General features: G+C 42.1%; 1 protein-coding gene across 1 annotated transcript; it reads left to right on the forward strand.

Moving 5' to 3' along the window:
- Nucleotides 1-6,072: 6,072 nt before the first annotated feature.
- On the forward strand, nucleotides 6,073-19,375 carry CLDN12 (claudin 12). The gene is made up of 3 exons (XM_043462553.1): nucleotides 6,073-6,170; nucleotides 7,591-7,678; nucleotides 16,037-19,375. Exon 3 carries the CDS (start codon nucleotides 16,074-16,076, stop codon nucleotides 16,806-16,808), a length of 735 nt encoding a protein of 244 aa, XP_043318488.1. The 5' UTR covers nucleotides 6,073-6,170; nucleotides 7,591-7,678; nucleotides 16,037-16,073; the 3' UTR covers nucleotides 16,809-19,375.
- The last annotated feature ends 5,414 nt before the right edge of the window (nucleotides 19,376-24,789 follow it).

Raw genomic sequence — 24,789 nt, forward strand, 5'->3', positions numbered from 1 at the left:
TATTCATCTCTTACATTTGGCTGTTTCTGAGTTACTTCCTTTTGTAGTAAGTAAGTAAAATGTTTCTCTTGAGTTCTGTGAGCAGCTCTGGCAAAATATTCAAATCCAAAGAGGGGATCATGGCACCCCAATTTACAGCCCGTTGATCAGAAGGATAGGATTGTGACTGCTACTGCCGCTGCTGCTAAGTCACTTCAGTTGTGTCCGACTCTGTGCAGCCCCATAGACGGCAGCCCACCAGGCTCCCCGTCCCTGAGATTCTCCAGGCAAGAACACTGGGGTGGGTTGCCATTTCCTTCTCCAGTGCATGAAAGTGAAAAGTGAAAGTGAAGTCGCTCAGTCATGTCAGACTCTTCACGACCCCATGGACTGCAGCCTACCAGGTTCCTCCATCCATGGGATTTTCCAGGCAAGAGTACTGGAGTGGGGTGCCATTGCCTTCTCCGAGGATTGTGACTGGGGGGAGCTAAATGAGGGGGTAGTCTTGTGGGACCTGTGGGGTCTGACATGATCTCCATGTCAGACTTGATTCATAGGACGCCCAACTGGTGTTGGAGTATTTCTTCTGGTGGGAGGAAAAAGACCCACACAATGGACTGGTTTCCCAGAGTTGTTAGTGACACAGATATAAGATTTAAGTTGTGTGGCCCTGGAACACTGACAGATCAATGGAACAAACAAAAAATTCTATTTTTGATATTTAGAAATAGATTAATATCTACATCAAAACATAGCATTTACATGATAAATGTGGCATTTTAAAAAGGAGAGGGGAAAACAAATGGCTTGGAACAATTACCTTGTCATTAAGAAAAGAACATTCCGTTCATACTTCTCAGTTGGTGACAGGAAAGAAAGAAAATGAAAGTGTAGTCACTCAGTCATGTCTGATTCTTCTTGATCCTATGGACTGTAGCCCTCTATGCTTCTCTGTCCATGGGATTTCCCAGGCAACAATACTGGAATGGGTTGCCATTTCCTTCTCCAGGGGATCCAGGGATCGAACTCAGTTTTCCCAAATTGCAGGCAGACCCTTTACCATCTGAGCCACCAGGGAAATCCAGTTGGTAACATGTTAAATTCCTAACATGGTAAAAGATTTATAGGTGTAACAGAATCAAAACATACTACAAAATGATAACAGGAAAACTTGGAATGACTCTTGTATGACATTGGATAGAGGAAGACCTTTCTAGATATATTCAGACTTCAGAAGTCACAAAAGGTTGGGGGGGAGTCCTAATACATCCAAATGAAACACAGCAGGCACCCACAAGGCTTCCCTGGTGGCTTAGTGGTGGAGAGTCTGCCTGTCGAGACAGGAGATGGGGGGTTGATCCCTTGGTTGGGAAGGTCCCCTGGAGAAGGATATGTCAACCCACTCTAATATTCTTGCCTGGGCAATCCCATGAGCAGAAGAGCCTAGGGGGCTACAGTTCATGGGGTTGCAAAGAATCAGACACAACTTAGCAACCAAAAAACAACAGGCACCCAACAAACACTAAACTTCAGTCTTCCTGGGTGGAGGAGCTCCTTCCTCAGAGCCCTAACCCCCAGCACTGTACCTAACACTTCTAATGGGCCCCACAGATGTTAATGTTCTAAAAAATTATGAAATTTATTTATGTATTTTTCCTTTAACATCTAAAAGATGAAGAAGAATTTCTGAAGAGTTGTTTAAGCAAAACACATCGTTAAAGTAGTAAAAAAGTAAAGAGGCAGAAGATATTAAGAAGAGGTGGCAAGAATACACAGGAGAACTATACAGAAAAGATCTTCATGGCCCAGATAACCATGATGGTTTAATCATTCATCTAGAACCAGACATCTGGAATGCGAAGTCAAGTGGGCCTTAGGAAGCATTGCTATGAACAAAGCTAGTAGAGGTGATGGAATTCCAGTTGAGCTATTTCAAATCCTAAAAGATGATGCTATGAAAGTGCTTCACTCAATATGTTAGCAAATTTGGACAACTCAGCAGTGGCCATAGGACTGGAAAAGTCAGTTTTCATTCCAATCCCAAAGAAAGGCAATGCCAAAGAGTGCTCAAACTACTGCACAATTGCACTCATCTCACAGGCTAGCAAAGTAATGCTCAAAATTCTCCAAGTCAGGCTTCAACAGTACATGAACCATGAACTTCCAGATGTTCAAGCTGAATTTAGAAAAGGCAGAGGAACCAGAGATTAAATTGCTAACATCCATTGAATCATCAAAAAAGCGAATGAGTTCCAGAAAAAACATCTACTTCTGTTTTATTGACTATGCCAAAGCCTTTGACTGTGTGGATCATAACAGACTGTGGAAAATTCTGAAAGAGATGGGAATACCAGACCACCTTATCTGCCTCCTGAGAAATCTGTGTGCAGGTCAAGAAGCAACAGTTAGAACTGGACATGGAACAACAGACTGGTTCCAAATTGGGAAAGGAGTCCATCAGGGCTGTATATTGTCACCCTGCTTATTTAACTTATATGCAGAGTACATCATGAGAAATGCTGGACTAGATGAAGCACAAGCTGGAACCAAGATTGCCAGGAGAAATATCAATAACCTCAGATATGCAGATGACACCACCCTTATGGCAGAAAGCAAAGAACTAAAGAGCCTCTTGATGAAAGTGAAAGAGGAGAGTGAAAAAGTTGGCTTAAAACTCAGAAAACAAAGACCATGGCATCTGGTCCCATCACTTCATGGTAAATAGATGGGGAAACAGTGACAGACTTTATTTTTTTGGGCTCCAAAATCACTGCAGATGGTGACTGCAGCCATGAAATTAAAAGATGCTCGTTCCTTGGAAGAAAAGCTATGACCAACCTAGACAGCATATTGAAAAGCAGAGACATTACCTTGCCAATGAAGGTTCATCTAATCATAGCTATGGTTTCTCCAGTAGTCATGTATGGATATGAGAGTTGGACCATAAAGAAAGCTGAGTGCCAAAGAACTGATGCCTTTGAACTGTGGTGTTGGAGAAGACTCTTGAGAGTCCCTTGGACAGCAAGGAGATCCAACCAGTCAGTCCTAAAGGAAATCAGTCCTGAATATTCATTGGAAGGACTGATGCTGAAAGCCCAATACTTTGGCCACCTGATGTGACTGACTCATTGGAAAAGACCCTAGTGCTGGGAAAGATTGAAGGCAGGAGGAGAAGGGGACGACAGAGGATGAGTTGTTTGGATGGTATCACCAACTCGATGGACTTGAGGTTGAGCAAGCTCTGGTAGTTGGTGATGGACAGGGAAGCCTGGTATGCTGCAGTCCATGGGGTCGCAAAGAGTCAGACACGATTGAGTGACTGAACTGAACTGAACTGAAAGTAGTATAATTCTCAAAAGACATTCACTCATGCCACCTCCACAGTACGCTTTCCCTCATTTAACAGTTTTCTCATGCAATAGGAAAAAATAAAGACAAATGCTGCCCATCAGGATTGCCACAGTACCTCCGAGCTATGCCAGTCTTTCCCCTTGGGTAATTTTTCAGACATTAACTGGTAACTACAGGACTGCAAATAGCCTTCCTCAGGGGACTGGGGACTGAAGTGGGGAAGCAGGCGCCTGAAGACACTGGCAGACACAGCTTTGGGTAAGAGCTAATAAATACGTGGGCTTCCCTGGCGGCTCAGATGGTAAAGAATCCACCTTCAATGCAGGAGACCCAGGTTTGATCCCTGAGTCGGGAAGATCCCTTGGAGAAGGGAATGACAACCCACTCCAGTATTCTTTCCTGGAGAATCCCATGGACAGAGGAGTCTGGTGGGCTCAACTCCAGGGTCGCAGAGTTGGATGCCACTGAGCACAAAGCATGCACAGTAAATAGTTATCTAGGAGAGTTTACCATCTGTGCAGTTATGAAAAGATTAGTTCCTTACTTCCAACTCCACACCCTGTCTGATGTTTTGTATGCTTCACTCTAATTGCATTTCCGATGAGGGCATTTCCTTGCACAATAAACAAACATAATGAATAGCGTTCACGCTGCTTCCCAGCTCATTTAATCATCTACACTAGAAGACTATGTATTAGATAGGCCAGCAAAAATGTGAATATGTTGTAGGAAAAGGGGGCCCCTTCCAGGGCCTGAGAGTGGGTTCTTGTCTAACACTCAGAAATGAACTGTCTGAGGAGACGCATGTGCTGACAAAGCAAGAGACTTTATTAGAAAGGGGTGCCAGGGCGGAGGGTGGCAGGGCAAGGGAGCCCAGAGGAGCTGCTCTGCCACAAGGCTCCCAGCCTCGGGTGTTACAGTGGGCGATGGGCCTAGTTTCTGGGCTGTCTCTGGCCAATGATTCTGACTCAGGGTCCTCCCTGTGCTACACGCATTGTTCAGCCAAGACGGATTTCAGCAAGGAGGATTCTGGGAGGTGGTAGGACACGTGGCATCTCCTTTCATCTTTTCCCGACTTCTTCTGGTTGATGGTGGCTTGTTAGTTCTGTTTTCCTTACCAGGACCTCCTGTCATAAAATAACTTATGCAAATATTCACTGTAGTGCCTGGCCAGACTGGGCGGTTTTAGTCAGTGTGTTTGCCCTAACACTGGGGCATGTAAGTATCTCATCTTTTCTGTCCCAAAGGCAAGCTAACCATAGACCTGAACTTGATTAATAAGTCTAGAAACAGAGTTGTCTTCCCTTCTGTTTGTAGCTTTAAAAAAATTGCTATCAGCTACGTATACATCCCGGCTAGAGTCTGCTAACCAGATTTAGCTAATCACCAACGATTGGGGACAAAATATAAAATGATTTTGTACACAATTACCTGATTCAATTCCATTTTATACATTAGAGAACTGAAGTTCAGAGCAAAGAATCCTGTGTCATATTGTTTTCGCCCGTCTGCTCTTACCAGAGTTGGCCTGCAGCCCAGAGACTTTCTGTGCCCAGAGTTTCTTTACTATCTAATGCTGCCCTCTTTCTCACTGCTACATCTCTTGGCCTGGCTTTGGGATCAGATTGCTTCTGGCTTTAAAGTATCTTGCATTTTCTGAAGCAGTGTGGCAGATGAGAAAGTGGTAACAGCGCACAGAGAGTAGCTTTCTCCATAATTAATAAATAGTCCTGTTGTTACTAAAGAGGCAGAAAAATGTCAGATGGTAATAGCAAATATGTACAGTCCTTATTGTGTGCTAGACACTATTGCAAATTTTTCTGTGTATAGCAACTCATTTAATCTTCACTGTAGTTTTTATATAAATATATTATCATTAGAGATGAGATCCTGAGGTACAAACAGGTTCCTTACTTTGCCCAAGGTCATACAGGGGCAAAGTGGAATAGGAATGGATGCCATCCTTTACTTTCATTTACAACTATGATGCTTTTCCTCAAACTTTTTATTTTGAAAATTTTCAAAAGTACAGAGAATTTTAATAGTACAGTGAACACCTGCATACTTAACTCTCTCTAGGTTTAACAGTTACCAACATTTGCCACACTTACTCTATCTGCATTTATGTGTGTGATCATGACACTTCAGCATCTGCCCTGGGCAGGTCACCCCCAAATATGCCTCAATGGCATACCCCATTGTTTTGAAGTAAAGTTACTTGAGAAACAGCAGGTGGGAAAAAAAATGATATACTTGGGATGGACATGTACACACTGCTATAATGAAAATGAATAAACAAGGACCTACTCTATAGTACATGGAACTCTGCTTAATGTTATGTGGCAGCCTGGATGGGAGGGGAGTTTGGGGGCTATACGCCAAAACAAAATAAAAAGTTTGAAAGCAAATAAAGAACACTCTGACCACCCCCACTCCCCCCGCCCCTCACTGAAAGTGGTAAATAAATCACTTAGTGGGAAATATTTATTTGGGTACCCAACTTAAAATTATTTTTAGCTCTGTTTCCTCTACCTGTTTTGTAGACCTATAACCCAAATCTGAACGGAGGTTAAGGTGTTAAAGGAATGGGGGAGGTGGGAAGCAGAGCAGAAAGGCGGGAGGTGGTCGCAGGATATTGCCTGGGACTGCCGCCTCAGTGGATTTTGGGAATTGTAGTCCGCCAGTCGTCCAGGGCATTCCGGTTTAGGGAACCTGACTACGAGTCCCAGAAGCCTTCGGAGCGGCTCTCTGGGAACGCACTTCCGGGGACGCCGAGAGGGAGACGCTCCGAGAGGCTCCTCAGTGTGGGCGAGGGAAAATGCCCTGGATGTGAGAAACAGGTAGGTGTGGGCAAGAATGTCTGGTTTCTGGGTCTTTTGCATAAGTAGTTGAGGATTTTGTGTAAGGTTGCTTCAACGAGGAGAGTCACTCAGCATTGGAAAGTGCTGACCACCTTTGTGGACGTGAACGCTGAATGAGGAGGTGTTTGACGAAGCTCTCAAAATTAGTTTGGACCCAGTACTATGACAATGTCGAGGTGTCTGGCCAGGGCTAGGGGCTTGGCTGGCCAGGTGTGTGCTGTGGAGGTGCTGGTTGCTATTTTTGAATCACTAGCTCATGCTGGTTGTGTAATGATGACCTGCTCTCTGTTCAAACCCACTTAGTGGTGCGGGGATGAGCTTGTTCTGAGAGCGTTCATAGTCACTGTTGCGGTCTCTTTCCATTGGCTCTAATCAGGAAAGCTCTGTGTCTTTTTTATTTTTAACCTCCTCTGTCTTTCTACCAGCTCTGATGCGCCTGAGGACACAGCTCAAAGGGAGTGCAGAGAGGGTCAGGGGGAGGCGAGCTTCTCTGGAAGCCTGCTTTGCTTTTTTCTGAAGCCCAAGTTCTATGTTACAGGCTTTGCAAGGGGCCAGTCGTGACGTTAGAAGGCCAGACTTGGTGACCTGACTTTAAAAGGATAGCTCAGAGATCCTATTGTGTGTTTTATATTGTGAAAACTTAACTTTGGAGTAAGTAAGCAACTGTGACTGAAACCAACCAGACATATATTTAGAAAAGAAAAAGAAAGTCTGGTTGAAACCCCTTTCCTGCAGACTGTTGGGAACATCATTCTACTTTGTGATCGTTGTAGGGCTAGCAGTATATATGTATATAGACACGCCTTAAACCAGGAAGCTCTTAGGCGTTACAAGTTTTCCTTCTCACCCTAGTGTTTGAAGAGGAAGTTGTTGATGCTTAAGAAAGATATATGAAAACATGTAAATGGTAGGTTAAGCTGTTGGTGGAACTATAAACTGAAAAGAAATTCTAGTTGCAAGTTTTAGGGGGCATGGTACAAAGCAACTTTGATTAGTTTTGTTGTCAGTATCCTTTTAAAAGGAGTAAAACTGAGGAAGAAACCTCAGGAATGTGTTTTATGCCAAGACACTAATTAGATAGTGTTTCATCAGACCTCCTTCTTCTTTCACTGTAGTCATGAAAAAATTTCCAAAACAGTGATTTTCATCCTTATTTTTCCTATCTTCTTAAGTCACAAAATGAGAGTTAATTTTTTCTTCTGTAGCTCACAAATAGATATTGTGTGAATTTAAGAATAAACTACCTTTTTTTTTTTTTAAACTTACTGCCCACCTTTTTTGGCTTAAGATTTCTTTGATTTTAGATGGTTGGTAATTATTTTTCCTAATTCCATATGAATTAAAATTGAGTTTTTAAAGAAGTACATATTAATTTGGAGTATTTTTCCTGTTTCTTTAGGTCCAGGTCATCTTGGCTGTGTTCAGATGTGCATATATTTCTTCTAAGTTGAGTAAAGTTGTTTTGGAACCTTCAAGTACCTCAAAGAGTAAGTACATCCCTTGATTTTATTTCTTCCTTTTACTTCCATATATATGACACTTTTTTATTTTAACAAAATAAAGCTATAGGACAGACTTCCATTCCAGGTGCTATGTTGATGATCTACAGTTTCTAAGAAAACCCTTCTAAGGGAGACGGTACCTTCTGAGGTAGAAGGGACTGCTAGTGTTACTACTGAGGATTAATGTAGCTGCTATTACAGATGTGTTCTCAGGTAGCTATTCCTTAGAATTGTCCCTGAAAAAAATACAGTAATGGATCTGGGAATTCTTAAAGCTCTTAGCCACTATTTCTGCTCCAGACTTCTTTGAACTTCATTCAAAACCACAGGAAAGATGTTCTTTTGAAAAATATTTTTATTTGAAACATCTTTGATAACCTTTAATTGTGTACCATCTCCTCTGCAAGTCATTGTGGAGCAGTCAGATGTGCAGTGGGTGTTTCAGACAGAGGCCTCATCTGATTGGTCAGTAGCTGTTCTCAAAGAGAATGCTCTCAAGTAAAGCTACCAATAATCGTCAGACTTAAATTTCTCACCCTATTCTGTTTTACCAAGGGTTTTACTGTTTATGATCTCACAACTGTCTTGGGGGGCATTTGAGAAATTTGAGATGCAGAGGGCATAGGTGACTTGCCCAGTTTGCAAATGGTGGTTTGTGACTGGTGTTTGAGTCTTGGGTCGCCTGGGCTACAATACCACGCTGCCTCCCAGATGGAAACAGCAAGCCCACACATCTGTATATACAACTCAGCTCAGGGCTTGTCGCCCAGCTAGTGTTCGTGTGTGCTCATCAGGTTGTTCAAGCGTATTCTTAGCCTTGCACATCTGCTGCAGTCGCTAAAAGGGGGCTTTCATATGGCAAAAAGATGTTTGTTTCTTTTCCTCATTGGGAGAAATATTTTAAAAAGGAAATAGAAATACAAGTATTAAAAAATTGTTTAACTTTGATAAGCAAACATTAATTTGATATATGAACCAGTCTTAATGGCAAGAGGCACATCCTATATGTAACATACCTATTAAGTTGAAAACACGAGAATCAACTGTCATAATTGATTGCCTTACCATGGTGGGAATTAACCAGCGTCACTAAACTTATATTTGTGTTTCTAGAAGCAGAGGCTGCATATAAATAACCTGGGAATGGCCTCATCTTTCTTGGGAACTTTCTGGGGAAAGAAAATGAACTTCATTTTTGAAAATGAGAGAGACTTTGACCAGTAAAGAGTGGAAAGCAGGGGCACATTCTAGAAGCAGTTTGGAGGCTTCAGAACACAGAGTATGCATGAATGTAATGAATGGAACTAATCCTGGAGCAAATTTATAACTGTCTGTGTCCTCACCATACTCATATGAACCTTCCATTTGTTTTTTTGTTCATTCATTAAACAAATTGAATGCCTTCTATGTGCCAGTGTTGGACACAGTGAATAAAACAGAAGGCTCTCTGTCCTCCTGGAATTTACAGTCTGGTGAGAAGGATAAACACTGAACAGAGAATATAAGCAAATTCACTGCTATCAAAGAAAAAATACAAAGGTGCAACCAGAGCGTGTAACTAGGGACGGGGAAAGGGGAAGGGTCAGAGAGGAGAGGGGAGGTTTAGGTCCAGCCTCCCTGGAAACTAGAAAGATAAGTACATGTCAGCTAAGCAAAGAATAGGATGGGATTAAGAAAGTTCTAGGAGGGAAAACAGCATGAGAAAAAGCCCACATTGAAAAACAAAATTTGAAAAGTTAAAAAGAAAAGCATTATGGCTACGTAGACTAATATGTAAGGTAGGAAACTGAGTCAATAAGGGGGCTAAGAATCTGGCAGGAGCCAGATGGTGGGAAGTAAACCTTTGGAAATTGTCGGAAAGATTTGAAACTTTGGAAACTTTATTCTGAGGAAACTATTAATAGAAAGCTATTGAATGCTAAGAAATGCAGTGAAATGATCAGATTTGCATTTTAAAAAATGATGCATGGTTTAAAATTAAGTGGTAGAGCTCCAAGAGTCGGCATATCTTTCAGTTTTAAATCACTGAACATATTCCTTCTCTCACTGTCCCTATAAGATGTTACTTCATACCTCTAGTGGGATATACTACTTTCTATCAAATCACACATAGTTAGAGTTAAGAGAAGGGTATAAAATGTAAAGCTGCCAAAGAAGGTTACAAAGAGTGAGGACATTAATTCCAGCACCGAGATTGAAATTCAGTTAAATTGAGGTTCATAATATTTCTCTTCTGAAAAATGCCATGGTATACTTGTTCAGTTCAGTTCAGTCACTCAGTCCTGTCTGACACTTTGCGACCCGGTGGACTGCAGCACGCCAGGCCTCCCTGTCCATCACCAACTCCCAGAGTTTATGCAAACTCATGTCCATTGAGTTGGTGATCCCATCCAAACATCTTATCCTCTGTCGTCCCTTTCTCCTCCTGCCCTCAATCTTTCCCAGCATCAGGGTCTTTTCAAATGAGTCAGCTCTTCGTATCAGGTGGCCAAAGTACTGGAGTTTCAGCTTCAGCATCAGTCTTTCTAATGAATATTCAGGACTGATTTCCTTTAGGACTGACTGGTTTGATCTCCTTGCTGTCCAAGGGACTCTCAAGAGTCTTCTCCAACACCACAGTTCAAAAACATCATTTCTTCAATGCTCAGCTTTCTTTATAGTCCACTCTCACATCCATACATGACTACTGGAAAAACCATAGCCTTGACTAGACGTACCTTTGTTGGCAAAGTAATGTCTCTGCTTTTTAATATGTTGTCTAGGTTGGTCATAACTTTCCTTCCAAGGAGCAAGCATCTTTTAATTTCATGGCTGCAGTCATCATCTGCAGTTATTTTGGAGCCCCCCAAAAAATAAAGTCAGCCACTGTTTTCACTGTTTCCCCATCTATTTGCCATGAAGTGATGGGACCAGATGCCATGAGCTTAGTTTTCTGAATGTTGAGTTTTAAGCCAACTTTTTCACTCTCCTCTTTCACTTTCATCAAGAGGATCTTTAGTTCTTCTTCACTTTCTGCCATAAGGGTGGTATCATCTGCATATCTGAGATTACTGATATTTCTTCCTGCAATCTGGATTCCAGCTTGTGCTTCTTCCAACCCAGTGTTTCTCATGATGTACTCTGCATATAAGTTAAATAAGCAGAGTGACAATATACAGCCTTGACGGACTGCTTTTCCTATTTGGAACCATCTATTGTTCCATGTCCAGTTCTGACTGTTGCTTCCTGACCTGCATACAGATTTCTCAAGAGGCAGGTCAGGTGGTCTGGTATTCCCGTCTCTTTCAGAATTTTCCACAGTCTATTGTGATCCACACAGTCAAAGGCTTTGGCATAGTCAATGAATCAGAAATAGATGTTTTTCTGGAATTCTCTTGCTTTTTTGATGATCCAACAGATGTTGGCAATTTCATCTCTGGTTCCTCTGCCTTTTCTAAATCCAGCTTGAGCATCTGGAAGTTCACAGTTCATGTATTGCTGAAGCCTGGCTTGGAGAATTTTGAGCCTTTGCTAGCCTGTGAGATGAGTGCAATTGTGCGGTAGTTTGAACATTCTTTGGCATTGCCTTTCTTTGGGATTGGAATGAAAACTGACCTTTTCCAGTCCTGTGGCCACTGCTGAGTTTTCTAAATTTGCTGGCATATTGAGTGCAGCACTTTCATAGCATCATCTTTTAGGATTTGAAATAGCTCAACTGGAATTCTATCACCTCCACTAGCTTTGTTGATAGTGATGCTTCCTGAGGCCCACTTGACTTCACATTCCAGGATGTCTGGCTCTGGGTGAGTGATCACACCATCGTGATTATCTGGGTCATGAAGATCTTTTTTGTACAGTTCTTCTGTGTATTCTTGCCACCTCTTCTTAATATCTTCTGCTTCTGTTAGGTCCATACCATTTCTATCCTGTATGGAACCCATCTTTGCATGAAATGTTCCTTTGATATCTCTAATTTTGTTGAAAAGATCTCTAGTCTTTCCCATTCCATTGTTTTCCTCTATTCTTTGCACTGATCGCTGAGGAAGGCTTTCTTATCTCTCCTTGTTGTTATTTGGAACTCTGCATTCAAATGGATATATCTTTCCTTTTCTCCTTTGCTTTTCACTTCTCTTCTTTTCACAGCTATTTGTAAGGCCTCCTCAGACAACCATTTTGCTTTTTTACAGTTCTTGGGGATGGTCTCAATCTCTGCCTCCTGTACAGTATCACTAACCTCCGTTCATAGTTCATCAGGCACTCTGTCTATCAGAACTGGTCCCTTAAATCAATTTCTCACTTCCACTGTATAATCATAAAGGATTTGATTTAGGTCATATCTGAGTGATCTAGTGGTTTTCCCTACTTTCTTCAATTTAAGTCTGAATTTGGCAATAAGGAGTTCATGATCTGAGCCACAGTCAGCTCCTGGTCTTGTTTTTGCTGACTGTATAGAGCTTCTCCATCTTTGGCTGCAAAGAATATAATCAGTCTGATTTCGGGGTTTACCATCTGGTGATGTCCATGTGTAGAGTCTTCTCTTGTGTTGTTGGAAGAGGGTGTTTGCTATGACCAGTGTGTTCTCTTGGCAAAACTCTATTAGCCTTTGTCCCGCTTCATTCTGTACTCCAAGGCCTGTTACTCCAGGTGCTTCTTGACTTCCCCTATAATGAAAAGGACATCTTTTTTGGGTGTTAGTTCTAAAAGGTCTTGTAAGTCTTCATAGACCCGTCCAACTTCAGCTGCTTCAGTGTTACTGGTCGGGACATAGACTTGGATTACTGAGATATTGAATTATTTGCCTTAGAAGTGAACAGAGATCATTTTGTTGTTTTTGAGATTGCATCCAAGTACTGCCTTTTGGACTCTTTTGTTGACTATGATGGCTACTTCATGTCTTCTAAGGGATTCTTGCCCACGGTAGTAGATATAATGGTCATCTGAGTTAAATTCACCCATTCCATTCCATCTTAGTTCGCTGATTCCTAGAATGTCAATGTTCACTCTTGCCATCTCCTGTTCGACAACTTCCAATTTGCCTTGATTCATGGACCTAACATTCCAGGTTCCTAGGCAATATTGCTCTTTACAGCATCAGTCCTTGCTTCTGTCACCAGTCACATCCACAACTGGTGGTGTTTTTGCTTTGCTTCTGTCTCTTCATTCTCTCTGGAGTTATTTATCCACTGATCTCCAGTAGCATATTGGGCACCTACCGACCCGGGGAGTTCATCTTTCAGTGTCCTATCTTTTTGCCTTTTCATGCTGTTCATGGGGTTCTCAAGGCAAGAATACTGAAGTGGTTTGCCATTCCCTTCTCCAGTGGACCACATTCTGTCAGACCTCTCCACCATGACCTGTCCTTCTTGGGTGGCTCCAGACGGCATGGCTTAGTTTCATTGAGTTAGACAAGCTGTGGTCCATGTGACTAGATTGGTTAGTTTTCTCTGATTGTGGTTTCAGTCTGTCTGCCCTCTGATGCCCTCTCTCAGCACCTACCATCTTACTGGGGTTTCTCTTACCTTGGACATGGGGTATCTCTTCATGGCTGCTCCAGCAAAGCACAGCCGCTGCTCTTTAGCTTGGATGTGGGGTATCTCCTCATGGCCGCCACTCTTGAACTTGGATGTGGGGTATCTCCTCTCGGCCGCTTGCCGCTCCAGGTATACTTGTTGGCTCTCTAAAAATAGGACTTTTAGTTAGTTTCTGGGATCTGAGGCAAGTATGCTTGAGCAGAAGCAAATTCAGGGGACTGATACAATACCGGGATTGATTTGATGCAGGATAAATTTGAACACACGTTAAATTGAAATAGATACTAAATATTGATCCAGCTCTGTTTATTAGTGCCACTTGATAGTCTGTAGGCTAATAACTTCGGAAATTTATTTATTAGTAATAAAATTGATTTTGATCTTGTTTCTCATTCCATTTGTAGGAGTCAGGGGTATAGGGGAGCTTGAATGAAGAAAACTCAATTATACTGATACTCCAAGCATTTGTCCCCTGCCTCTGAAAGCAGGAAGGAATTGTGATTGGGTTAGGACTTAGCAGTGGTGATCTGAAGGTGTTCTGAAGCTTTGAAAGGAATTGAGGGAAAACTTTTTTTTTTAACATCTTCAAAATGATGATTAAATCGTCTTTCTTTTCATTGCTCAGTTTTTCTCTCACCCTGAATTATTCATTTTTATGAACTGGTATATCTTATTGAGTCACTTTGGTTGATACCTAACAATGATCACTTGATACGTAGTAATCAGACACCTGTTTCATTATCAGCACTTTGAGTTTTGATAAAACAGCATATTCTTTCCCTCAGTCTGATGGTTAACATATTGGGGCAAAGTCCAGACAGATCTTTATGGTCTGGGTGTGCCTCTAGGACCTAACATAGTGTTTTGCATGTGCTGAATAGTAAATCCCTGCCGAATGAATGATTGTGTAGTAATGGCTACTTCCTTGTCCAGTTCTATACCATTAAGAGCCTACCTTTTTAAGGTACTGTGGTCTTGGATCAGAGCCTAGTATTTATTTATTCAGATATTCCTAAAATGACTTGTGTGCCAGGCACTGTGCAAGTTGCTGTCAGTGTACTGGGGAGAAGGTAAATGAGCCGAAACCAACAGAAAGCTGGATTCTAGAGACTGACAAGACTAGTGGCATTTTCCAGTGTAAACATCCTCAAACCTGCACCAGAGTTTGCATCGTTGGACTCAGGTGGTTGGTTGGTTGCTAAAATCAGGCATTTAAAATTTGCAGGAAAAAAAAATAAATTATGACCATAATTCCTCTAAGTATTTTCACCTATAACATTTTTTTTTTAAAACAATTACTACTTTTGGTAATATTGACAGAAGACAACATGATAAACAAATAGTAAACTAAGAACAGGAGAACTTAAAACTAGTTATTCTTAACTTGAGGACTTTAAAAAATAGTCACTTTTATATTTTACAATATAAAAATCACTTAAACTGATTTTTATATTGTACACTTACATATGTGTGTGTGTATAAGTATTGTACACGTACATGTTTTCTGCTACTAAAATTATTCCCAGTTTCTGTCATTGGACTAAATATATTGTAAATTAAAGCAGTCTGTTCTGTTGCCTTGCAGGAGACATGATAGAAGGTAGAAAAAATACATTTGAGTGGTGTTTGGAGAGAGAATTTCAAACTCCTGAAGAAATAAAGCTGAATAACGTACTGGTTTTTATAATATGTCATGTACAGATAAAGAGCCCAGCCTTTTAATTTGAGATGAAGGGTCTTGCTAGCGTTAGTAGAGACAGGTTGTCGTTTCAGAAACCTTTGCATTCATCTTATGAGCAGTAATAGTAGTCTAACCAATGGTAGTATGTCAGTATTATAACCAATAACCAATAGCTGAGTCTGAAAAGCATGCCAGTCATCGTGAATCAGTGAGGAAGTGGTGAAGCAGAATAACGTCAGGGGCCTTTTTTCTGTCTTTTTGGTTTGACTGACTCATTGGAGAGGAGTCTAGCCCAGTACATAGGGATGAGCTGTCTGCTGCTGCTTATTTAACGTTTACGCCACAGATGTTCTTTGAATGGCTCCATGATGGCAAGCACTGAGCTGATCACCAAGTGCTTAGAATAGTTGACACTCACATCGCACTTCCAAGGCGCCAGATACACTTTTAAGCACTTGGTGTCGTATTCATTCATTGACTACTTAGAAAACCTGTGGGTTAGGCACTGTTACTCTCCGCATTTTGCAGATGAGCAAAATGAGGCGCACAGTAGTGTTGCTGATCCCAAGTCACTTGGGTCACTTGGCTAGTAACTGAGGAAGCAGGGATTTGAATTCACGCTGTCTAGCTCAGCGTGTGCCTTCAGCTGCCCTGCTGCCCTCTTCCCCACACCTTTGCCTGTTCTGCTAGTCTCCTTTCACATCTGCGTGAGCATCGGAGGCTGGATTTGTGTTTGGAGTTGATGGTTTGCGCATGGTCCTGTGACCCTGCACATTTGAGTGTCTGACACATCCAAGTGCCTGATATGCGGGTGTTGAATGAGTGATTTTTGAAAACAGAGAATTTCAGATGTTATGTTAAGCGAATTTGGAATTATGTTGGTTGTTCCTCTGATTCACTGGGTAGAAAAATGCTCATGTGTGAAGACTTGGGTTGCTATATGACCAGTCGGTGGTAAGCAGCGGTGTGTGTGTATACCAGTGCTCTGCGGTCATGAGCACATGCGCTCATTCCCGTTACTACTGCACATGGAGACACGGGACAGAATCCCCGTTTGATTCCACGTCCCTGGTTGTGTTTCCAGGCAGCCCACCCTTCCTGCTCTGCTCTCCCGGGGTCCCCTCATGATCTGTCCTCTTCTGTGTCCCCCAGTCTGACTGGCGGTACTGCACACGCCTGCCTGCCTGCCATGGGCTGTCGGGATGTCCACGCGGCCACCGTCCTCTCCTTCCTGTGTGGAATCGCCTCGGTAGCAGGCCTCTTTGCGGGCACGCTGCTTCCCAACTGGAGGAAGTTACGACTGATCACGTTCAACAGAAACGAGAAGAACCTGACCGTCTACACAGGCCTGTGGGTGAAGTGCGCCCGCTACGACGGGGGCCATGACTGCCTGATGTACGACGCTACCTGGTACTCCTCCGTGGACCAGCTGGACCTGCGGGTCCTCCAGTTTGCGCTGCCCCTCAGCATCCTGATCGCGATGGGCGCCCTGCTGCTCTGCCTGATCGGAATGTGTAACACGGCCTTCAGGTCCTCCGTGCCCAACATCAAGCTGGCTAAGTGCCTGGTCAATAGTGCGGGCTGCCATCTGGTGGCCGGGCTGCTGTTTTTCCTGGCAGGCACTGTGAGCCTCTCCCCGTCCATCTGGGTCATCTTTTACAACATCCACCTGAACAGGAAGTTCGAGCCAGTCTTTGCATTTGACTATGCTGTGTATGTCACTGTGGCTAGTGCTGGGGGCTTGTTTATGACAGCCCTGCTACTATTTATTTGGTACTGTGCTTGTAAGTCCTTGCCTTCTCCTTTCTGGCAGCCACTGTACTCCCATCCTCCCGGTATGCATACATACTCACAGCCCTATTCCGCCCGTTCCCGCCTCTCTGCCATTGAAATCGACATTCCAGTTGTTTCCCACACCACCTAATGGAGAAATCGTTGTTAAAGAAAACGTGTAGCCTCGCGTTTCCCTCGTGAAGGAGCTGTTTTGGACCTATATCCATTTTCCTCTGTTCCTGATCAGTCAATGAAGCCAAATCTATATGTCTTGGTAGGATGAAGTGCTGCTAGTTTTTATGAAAAGTACAATATTTTAAATGTGAATCATTCCTTTTATCTTGCTTCTTGTGCTGAAAGCATTTTTAACCTTCATATTGATATCTGATCAGTTATTTAGGTAGAAAGGACCTGTGTCTCAATTGAGGTGATTTAGAGCCACATAGTAAAAAATGATTATTAAGAGGAGCTGTTGTATGCGATCCTTAGAAATATTTCAGAATGTCAGAATGTGTATTGCCCTTTTTCTATAATTCCTTAAATTGGTGGGAAGAAAGGGACAATTTCAAATTAAGCTTTTTTTTTTTTTCAGGTAAGGGTAATGGTTTATCAGTAGCCAGTCTACCAGCTTAAGCTGTAACTTTTCTTACTTCTTTCTCGGGGCTAATTGTATTGAATAGAGTTTGGTATTTTGAAGATGACTTTCTTTTGTGAGTTCTTATCTTCTACCTCATGCCTATATTTAAAAATAAAATGTATTTTAAGTGATGTCAGAGAGAATAAGCCTAACCTTGAAAATATCTGTTAGTATGGATAACATTTAACCTAATTAAAAAGCTAATGGTTCTATAAGTTGTATTATTAGATTTAAACTGTGCCAGGTGACAGATCGGTGCTTCCTTTGAGGCAAAAAAACTTTTCTTCCAGATATCATCAACCAGGTGGCACTCAGGCCCACATGGAATCTCTTAGTGACCAAGAGAAAGGAATAAAAAGGCCCGAGTGGTTAGTTCTCCTTCAGATAGTAGCAGGGGACAAGCGTCTGTTCTTCGGTGACAACAGCAGAGACTCATCAGGGTGACTACCTTTTGGGTGATGGGTGGGGTGAGGCATGGCCTCCCCATGACCATGTTCACTCTTGATTCAGTTCCCGCCCCCATCACCGATTATTTCTATGAGCGTGTATCTTTGCCCAGCACATTACTAGGTGCTGTAGAGGATACATGGAAAGTATGAGATCTCGTCCCATCTACTAAGAAATTTTACTTCAAGATAGAAGATCAAATGGTTAACTGACCTCCGTGGCAGCTGGTCTTCACTTCTTAGTCACTGTTCCTGGAGTACATTTCACCCAAAGACATGGCTTTCTGGCAGACAGGCTTATTGTAAATACCAGAAATATTTGGAACCAGAAATTCAGTTTGTTGGATCCTTTAGAGCACCTACCTTAGCCTTGATGCTGTGATAACAGGGTATCAGATTCATGAGAATTGGATGGGCCACAGTGGTAAAAAAACAAACCCACCAATTGTTCCCTTTTCACCTCTAAAAATATGATGACATGTCAAAGAGGGAGAGGTATTTAAAATCTCTCTTCTAATGGGATAATGTTTAGAGGAAACCACGTTAGCACCGAGATGAATGCTTAGAGATTCAGGGATATTGGGTCTTCACCCTTAGGAATTTGAGCTGCTTACTTATTTGATGTAATTTGCTCCGCATCAGTACTGTGTTCATGGGGGATTTGTTCTATCACCCATTACAAATTTCACATACAACTAGTTGCATGATCGACATGTTACTGTGCCTCTTTTGCAAATCTGAATATGCTTCTGGTACTTCTGTGTATAAAGCAGTACTTTCGTTGCTAATTCCAAACACTGGTTTATGTAAATAGCAGTAAATCCAGTTGTATAATTTTTAAATGCCTTCAGTTGAAAGCATGCAAAACTCTGGTTTTTAAGTGATAGCTTCTGATTTCCTTCAGTTCTTTTTACTCTTCTTGGATGTAGCTGAGTTTTGATCATTCCAAGACAACAGCAGGTAGAATTTTGAGGTTAATATTCATTTCCCCCTTTACTAACTAATTAATGTCCCTATTCTCACTGACTTTGTCCAGAAGTGTCAAGAATCCCACCATTCTTTCTATAAACAATGTTAAAAGCAGACCCAGCCTTTAATATTCTAGACAGTTTTTAGTCCATGGGACCATATATATAAAATGTTGAACTTTTACTACAAGCATTTTTGGATTCTTTTCATAAACTGTAGCCTCAAATTAGTGTTTATTATGGATTCATTTGGCAAAAGAAACAGCTGTTTTCCTTGTTGTCATTAATATTTCAGATTTGCTATCAGAAACTATTCTTATTCTTCAAAGCCATCAAAGGAATCCATATATTTATAATTTTTTAAAATAACTTTTGAGCATTCATCAGGCTGTCATTGTGATGGGATATCTTTCTTTTGTTGTTACAAGTCTCTTCATGTTAAAGGCCTTTTACAGAAGATTGGGAAACAGTTTGGAAAACCTTAAATGTAGTATGATACACCAGTTTTGGTTTATCCAACCATGGGAGGAAAAAATGCCTGAGTTTACTTTACTTGTAAATAAATATACACTATAATAGATAGTATGTTTGCTGTAAACTGCTGTGTAAAACTTCGATAAAACTGCACTGTACTTCTTGATGTTTATTAAAAGATGTATTTTTACAAGTTTCTGTTTCTGTCCTCATTTTCATCAGTGGTTTAAGGTGAAATATTTTGAGAAATGTTTCTCAAATATGTGCAAATTGTAAAAGACACAGTCCCTTTTTAAGCCCTGTAGAATAGCAATTGTAATCAGAAAACTTGGCATTATTATTTCAGAAGCATCAAGACCCTTCATTTCTAAGAGAGGTCTTAGGAGTTCACTGGACTATTTCAACATTCCCCAGAAAAACAACAGATAAAGTCAAATGGGCCAGACTTGCCTCGTCAGTGGACTTTTCCAGTCATCTGTGCTCTTGGAGATTGAGAGTTCTCAAACGGTTAAGTGGGAGAACACTTCTTCATTCTTCAGAACTCAAGGTTACCAGGAAAAGTGGTCCTAATAGGTAAGTCACCTCAGAATTTCCAGGACCTGGAATGAGCATTTAGTTTTTGGCCTCCCAGTGTTAGTGTTCACAAGCACGCCTCACTGAACCCATGGCTCTAATGAGTCATTCGATGCCAGAGCTGTATGTTGCCCTAGAAGTGTGAAGCCATTTCAGGCTGGCCGTCCCCATAGCTGATTATACTTACACTACAATCTGGAGTCTGCCCCCAAGTTGCACAAACTCCCTGAGGGTGGCTGAAATGCTGGAGAAACTCCTCATGCTAACCAAATTCACAAGAGTGATTTACTAACCAGAAGTGAAAAATATAGATGGCTTGCAATCACTATCCAAGACCAATTTTTAAAAATATACCCTACACAGAGCTCTTTGGAGAAAAAAACTGATTCCAGTCCAGGGGTAGGAAAAGTGCAAGATGAGCCCAGCACATCGTCTTCTGCAAAAAAATGCTCGAAGAAGGATGGGGACTTAGCAAATTACACAGGAACTGGTTTAAAGAGGTTCCTGGTGGTTGAATCTGGGACAATCTAAGCATCAAAATAACATGGAATCTATTGAATAAAGCAAAAATCCGTGCATCCCTACTGATAGAAATGGGAAGAAAGAAAAGTTGCTTTTTCCAGTAAAATACCAAATGATCAGTATAGAAAAATAGATGGAGTTGGGAAAACATCAATGGAATTAAAACTGATTGGTGAAAGTTTGACAAAAACAGGATATTTACATAGTCTCAAAATACTGCTCTACAAATAACTTACTAATTTCAGAGGGGAAAATAGTAACAATGGATCAACTTGGCAGTTGCAACTTTAACCAAGTGAATAAATTTATCAACAATGTTAAACCAACACCATGCACCTCTTGATATGATGCAATGAGAAGGTCAGATCATTGCTTTTGTGTTAGTTCCACTAAGAACGTTGCTTAAGACTTATCTTGTGGAAACATGTAGCTTGTCAGCTCTGCTGTTGCGCTTTGCTTCCTTCTCTACCTCTCCTGATCTCACAGCTCTTCAATTTTATAAAAAAGCATAAAAACTTACAGTCAAAATGATCTCTAAAATATTTCATGTTTAGGAGAGAATTTGAAGAGCTTGCGTCAGTTTCTCTGGAAAAAATAAAAAGGAAAAGTCCTTGCAGAAGATATATAAATCAAAGTGACAGAACCATAGGACTCAAGGGATCTGAATTAGCTGTCCCATTTCATTGATTAGCAGTAACTTCAATCCTGAAGCATACTGTCAGGTTAGCCTAAGGGCTGTCTCCTTTCCTTCCCCTCGCCCACACTGGAGACCCTTTCTAGGAGAAAGTCATCCTCCCTGACCCAGCTGGGTGTCTCACCACCCTCTAGCCAGGAAGTTTCTGTGTCAGTGCCATAGCGTGCCAGAGCCCTTTAAAACCTCGTGGTAGGACTGTGGAACTCTGCGGGGAAAAGCACAACTGTGGCCTGCCTAGTATTCATATACAAATCTGCTATTAACAGGGAATTTACGTTTTTTCACTTTGTTTGGAAATGTGCCAGCTTTCCACACTGTTGTGTAAAACAAATGCTTCAGCAGATTTTGATGAAGACAATGAGATGGTGGATGAGGAAAGAAATTTTTTCTTATTTTCACACTGTGAAAAACCCAATGTGACTGGGTCCTATTCGTAATAATGTAGTAATCATGGTTTTGAGTGGTCCTTGTTCACTTAAATCCTCTATTAAAAAAATATATATGTAGATTCATGTCTCCAGGGTTATGCTTTATAGAAAAAGGTAACAGTTTCTCATCAAGAGAAGAAGTGAAGTGAAGTCACTCAGTCGTGTCTGACTCTTTGTGGCCCCATGGACTGTAGCCTACCAGGCTCCTCTGTCCATGGGATTTTCCAGGCAAGAATACTGGAGTGGGTTGCCATTTCCTTCTCCAGGAGATCTTCCCGACCCAGGGACTGAGCCCGGGTCTCCCAGATTGTAGGCAGATGCTCTACCGTCTGAGCCACCACTGTAACTGCATTATATATCTCGTGGCCTTGCTCCATAATTCACTCTTAATAGTTTGAAAGGGTGTGTGTGCTGTGCTTAGTCGCTCAGGCGTGTCTGACTCTTTGCAACCACACGGACTGTAGCCCGCCAGGCTCAATCTGTCCATGGGGATTCTCCGGGCAAGAATACTGGAGTGGGCTACCATTTTCTCCTCTAGGGGATCTTCCCAACCCAGGGATAGGGATTGAACCCAGGTCTCCTGCATTGCATGCGGATTCTTTCCCATCTGAACCACCAGGGAAGACCATGAATACTGGAGTGGGTAGACTATCCCTTCTGCAGGGGATCTTCCTGACCCCAGAATTGAATTGGGGTCTCCTGCATTGCAGGCAGATTCTTTACCAGCCGAGCTACCAGTAAATGAATACAGATAATTCACTTAAATTTAAAAATACTTTTTGCCCCTATGCCTATATCCTTTTTCTTGTCCTTACTCTTAGGCTAATTCTGTGGTCTGGATAGTCCAGGTTGGGAGTTGAGTACCAGGATGTTTCTGCAGAGAGTGAGGACCCTGGCTCCTGACTGATCCCCTCTGGAGTGAGCAGGTGCCTAAGAAGTCTGTCTTCCCCCATGCTGGCCATGTGAGTGAGGACTTTGGGTCATGTTCTGACCTGCTAATCTGCTCCTGGCTGCTTCTGCTTAAAGAGCTTGAAGGTAGCAGTGCATGCAGGAGCCTGGTGGTACTAGCCAGTTGTACACATCTCTTCCCAGCTCCTTGTCCAGTGAGATCATGTTTGTAGTTTGAAATTGGCTATGGTGAAAGTATTGATGCCACAGAAATGAGCAAATACTACAGAGTTTTTTCTTTTCCCTTTTTTCTTTCCTCCCCTCCCTCCCTCCTTCCCTTCCTTCCTTCTTTCTTTCCTTCTTCTCGTTCCCCACCCTCCTCATGTGTTTAAACACTAAATCAGCACATACCATTGCTCAGGTGAGATTAATGTGCTGAGCTTCAAATTAGTTAATGAAGGAGCTGGGAATTATAACAAGTGTAAAACTTTATCTGTGATAAAGGGACTCTCTGAAACAGACTTTCAATGGGCCCATCTCCAGTATTGCTCTTTCTCCCAACCCAACAACAACCCATCCTGTATACTGACAACAGAAGGAAGCTAATAAAATCCAAATATGACCTTGTCTCTCCTCAACTTTATTCAGCAGTTAGTTACCTCTCAGAACAGAATCTCAATTCTTGCTCTGAGTCTGAGTAGTAGGTCTTGTGCAGCAGTAAGCAGAGGAGTGCATCAAAGAACCTGGAGCCAGGAAAAGCACACTGCCTGGCCTCGCACAGCCACAGATTATCTAGAGAGATTTCTTTTTTCATTGTGCCCATCATTGGTCAGACTTTTAGCAATTATTGACACTGACAGTATCTTACAAGTTAATGTGTAAACGGAATATAAATGGTATGATGGTCACATACCAATCCAAATTGGTCACAAGAGAAAGAGGCCCTCACTCTCTCGGATCATTCCCTCTGGGGTGAAGCCAACTGCCATGTTGTAAGGACGTACACAGCCCTATAGTTAATTTAGGAAGAACTGAAGCTCCCTATGAATTTTTCAACCATGTAGGAAAGCCACGTTGGAAACGAGGGGTTTTTGTTTCCTATATAATGGAAAAAGTGGCATGATGAATGTGATAGCTAGCCTTTAAGATGGCCTGCAGTGATCCTTGCCTCCTGGGATTTATATCCTTATGCAATCGTATTCCCATACTAAATACATTAGAGTCCAAGCTCTCTCTGCTCACAGCATGACAGGCCAATAAACTTGGAGATGAGGTGTTGAAACAAGGAATACGACTTCATTAGGAAAACCAACTGACAGAGAAGATGGCAGACTAATATCTCAAAACAACCATCTTATCTGGATCTAAATGTTAGGAGGTGAGGAAGTAAAGTAAAAAGGCCATTTATCTTGCAACACAGGAGGGGATGTGTTCATTTCTTTCCTGCCACCATTCACAGGTGGGCTGGTTCAAGTTATCTCTGTGAGCTGAACAAAGGCATTTGTAGTCAGGCAGAGGGGCAGGGGTCCCCAGAGTAAGCCATTACATATGATTATAATAATAAAGTAACGAAAAGCAAATCAAAGAAACAGATCCAACTAGGAGTCACAACTGGCTCTTCCCTGCAGCAGGGCTGACGTGTTACCTATAAGATTTTGCAGAAATGATAGCTTGTGACTTCTGAGGTTATAGGTCATAAAAGATGTAGCTTCTGCCTCTCTCTCTTGGATCACTTCCGCTGGGGCGAAACCAGCTTCCATGTTGTAAGGACATACACAGCCCCTACAGTTAATTTAGGAAGAACTGAGGCCCCTACCAATTTGCCAGCCATGTTGGAAACATATCAGATTACTGCCACCTTGGCCAACATCTCAATTGCAACCCGACTGCAAGTCCCAAGCCAGACTCTCCTAGCTAAGCTGCTTCAAGTTCCTGACCCACACACCCTGTGTGAAATAGTGCTTGCTGTTGTTTCTAGATGCTGTTTGGAGCTGTCAACTTAAAAAATGATCACAACCTAAAAGTTGAGAGTTGTGCTTTATTCAGTGGGAATTTTCAGGACTTCAAGCCCGGGAGGCAGCATCTCAAGTAACCCAGAGAGAACTGCTCCAAGGAGGCATGGGGAGGAGGCAGGTTATATAGAAGTTTGCAACGAAGGGCAGGTAGTCTGAACATCACAGGTATCTTGTGTATTAAGAAAACCAGACATCTCAGGTTAAGGAATTTAGTGCTCTTCTATATATGGGAAGATTCAAGAGTCTGAGCTCACTGACCTCATTCCTTTGATATGCACCTCAGCTATCTGGGGCCAGTATCCTGCTTTTTTCACATCCATAGTTCTCACTGATCACTGTAGGGAGTGGCTGCAACCTGGTGGCTGCCAATGATACAGGCTTCATTCCGCCTCCTGAGAGCCTCTAGAGCTCAGGAATTCACGTTTGGAGAGCCAGAATCACTGACGACGGTGACATCCCTGTTTACTGATATGGCAGGAAATACTCC

The sequence above is a fragment of the Cervus canadensis genome, chromosome 3, assembly GCF_019320065.1.
Source record: "Cervus canadensis isolate Bull #8, Minnesota chromosome 3, ASM1932006v1, whole genome shotgun sequence".
Lineage (NCBI taxonomy): Eukaryota > Metazoa > Chordata > Mammalia > Artiodactyla > Cervidae > Cervus > Cervus canadensis.

Coding starts and splice junctions, on each gene's coding strand:
- CLDN12 (XM_043462553.1), top strand. CDS start 16,074: ATGGGCTGTCGGGATGTCCACGCGGCCACCGTCCTCTCCTTCCTGTGT.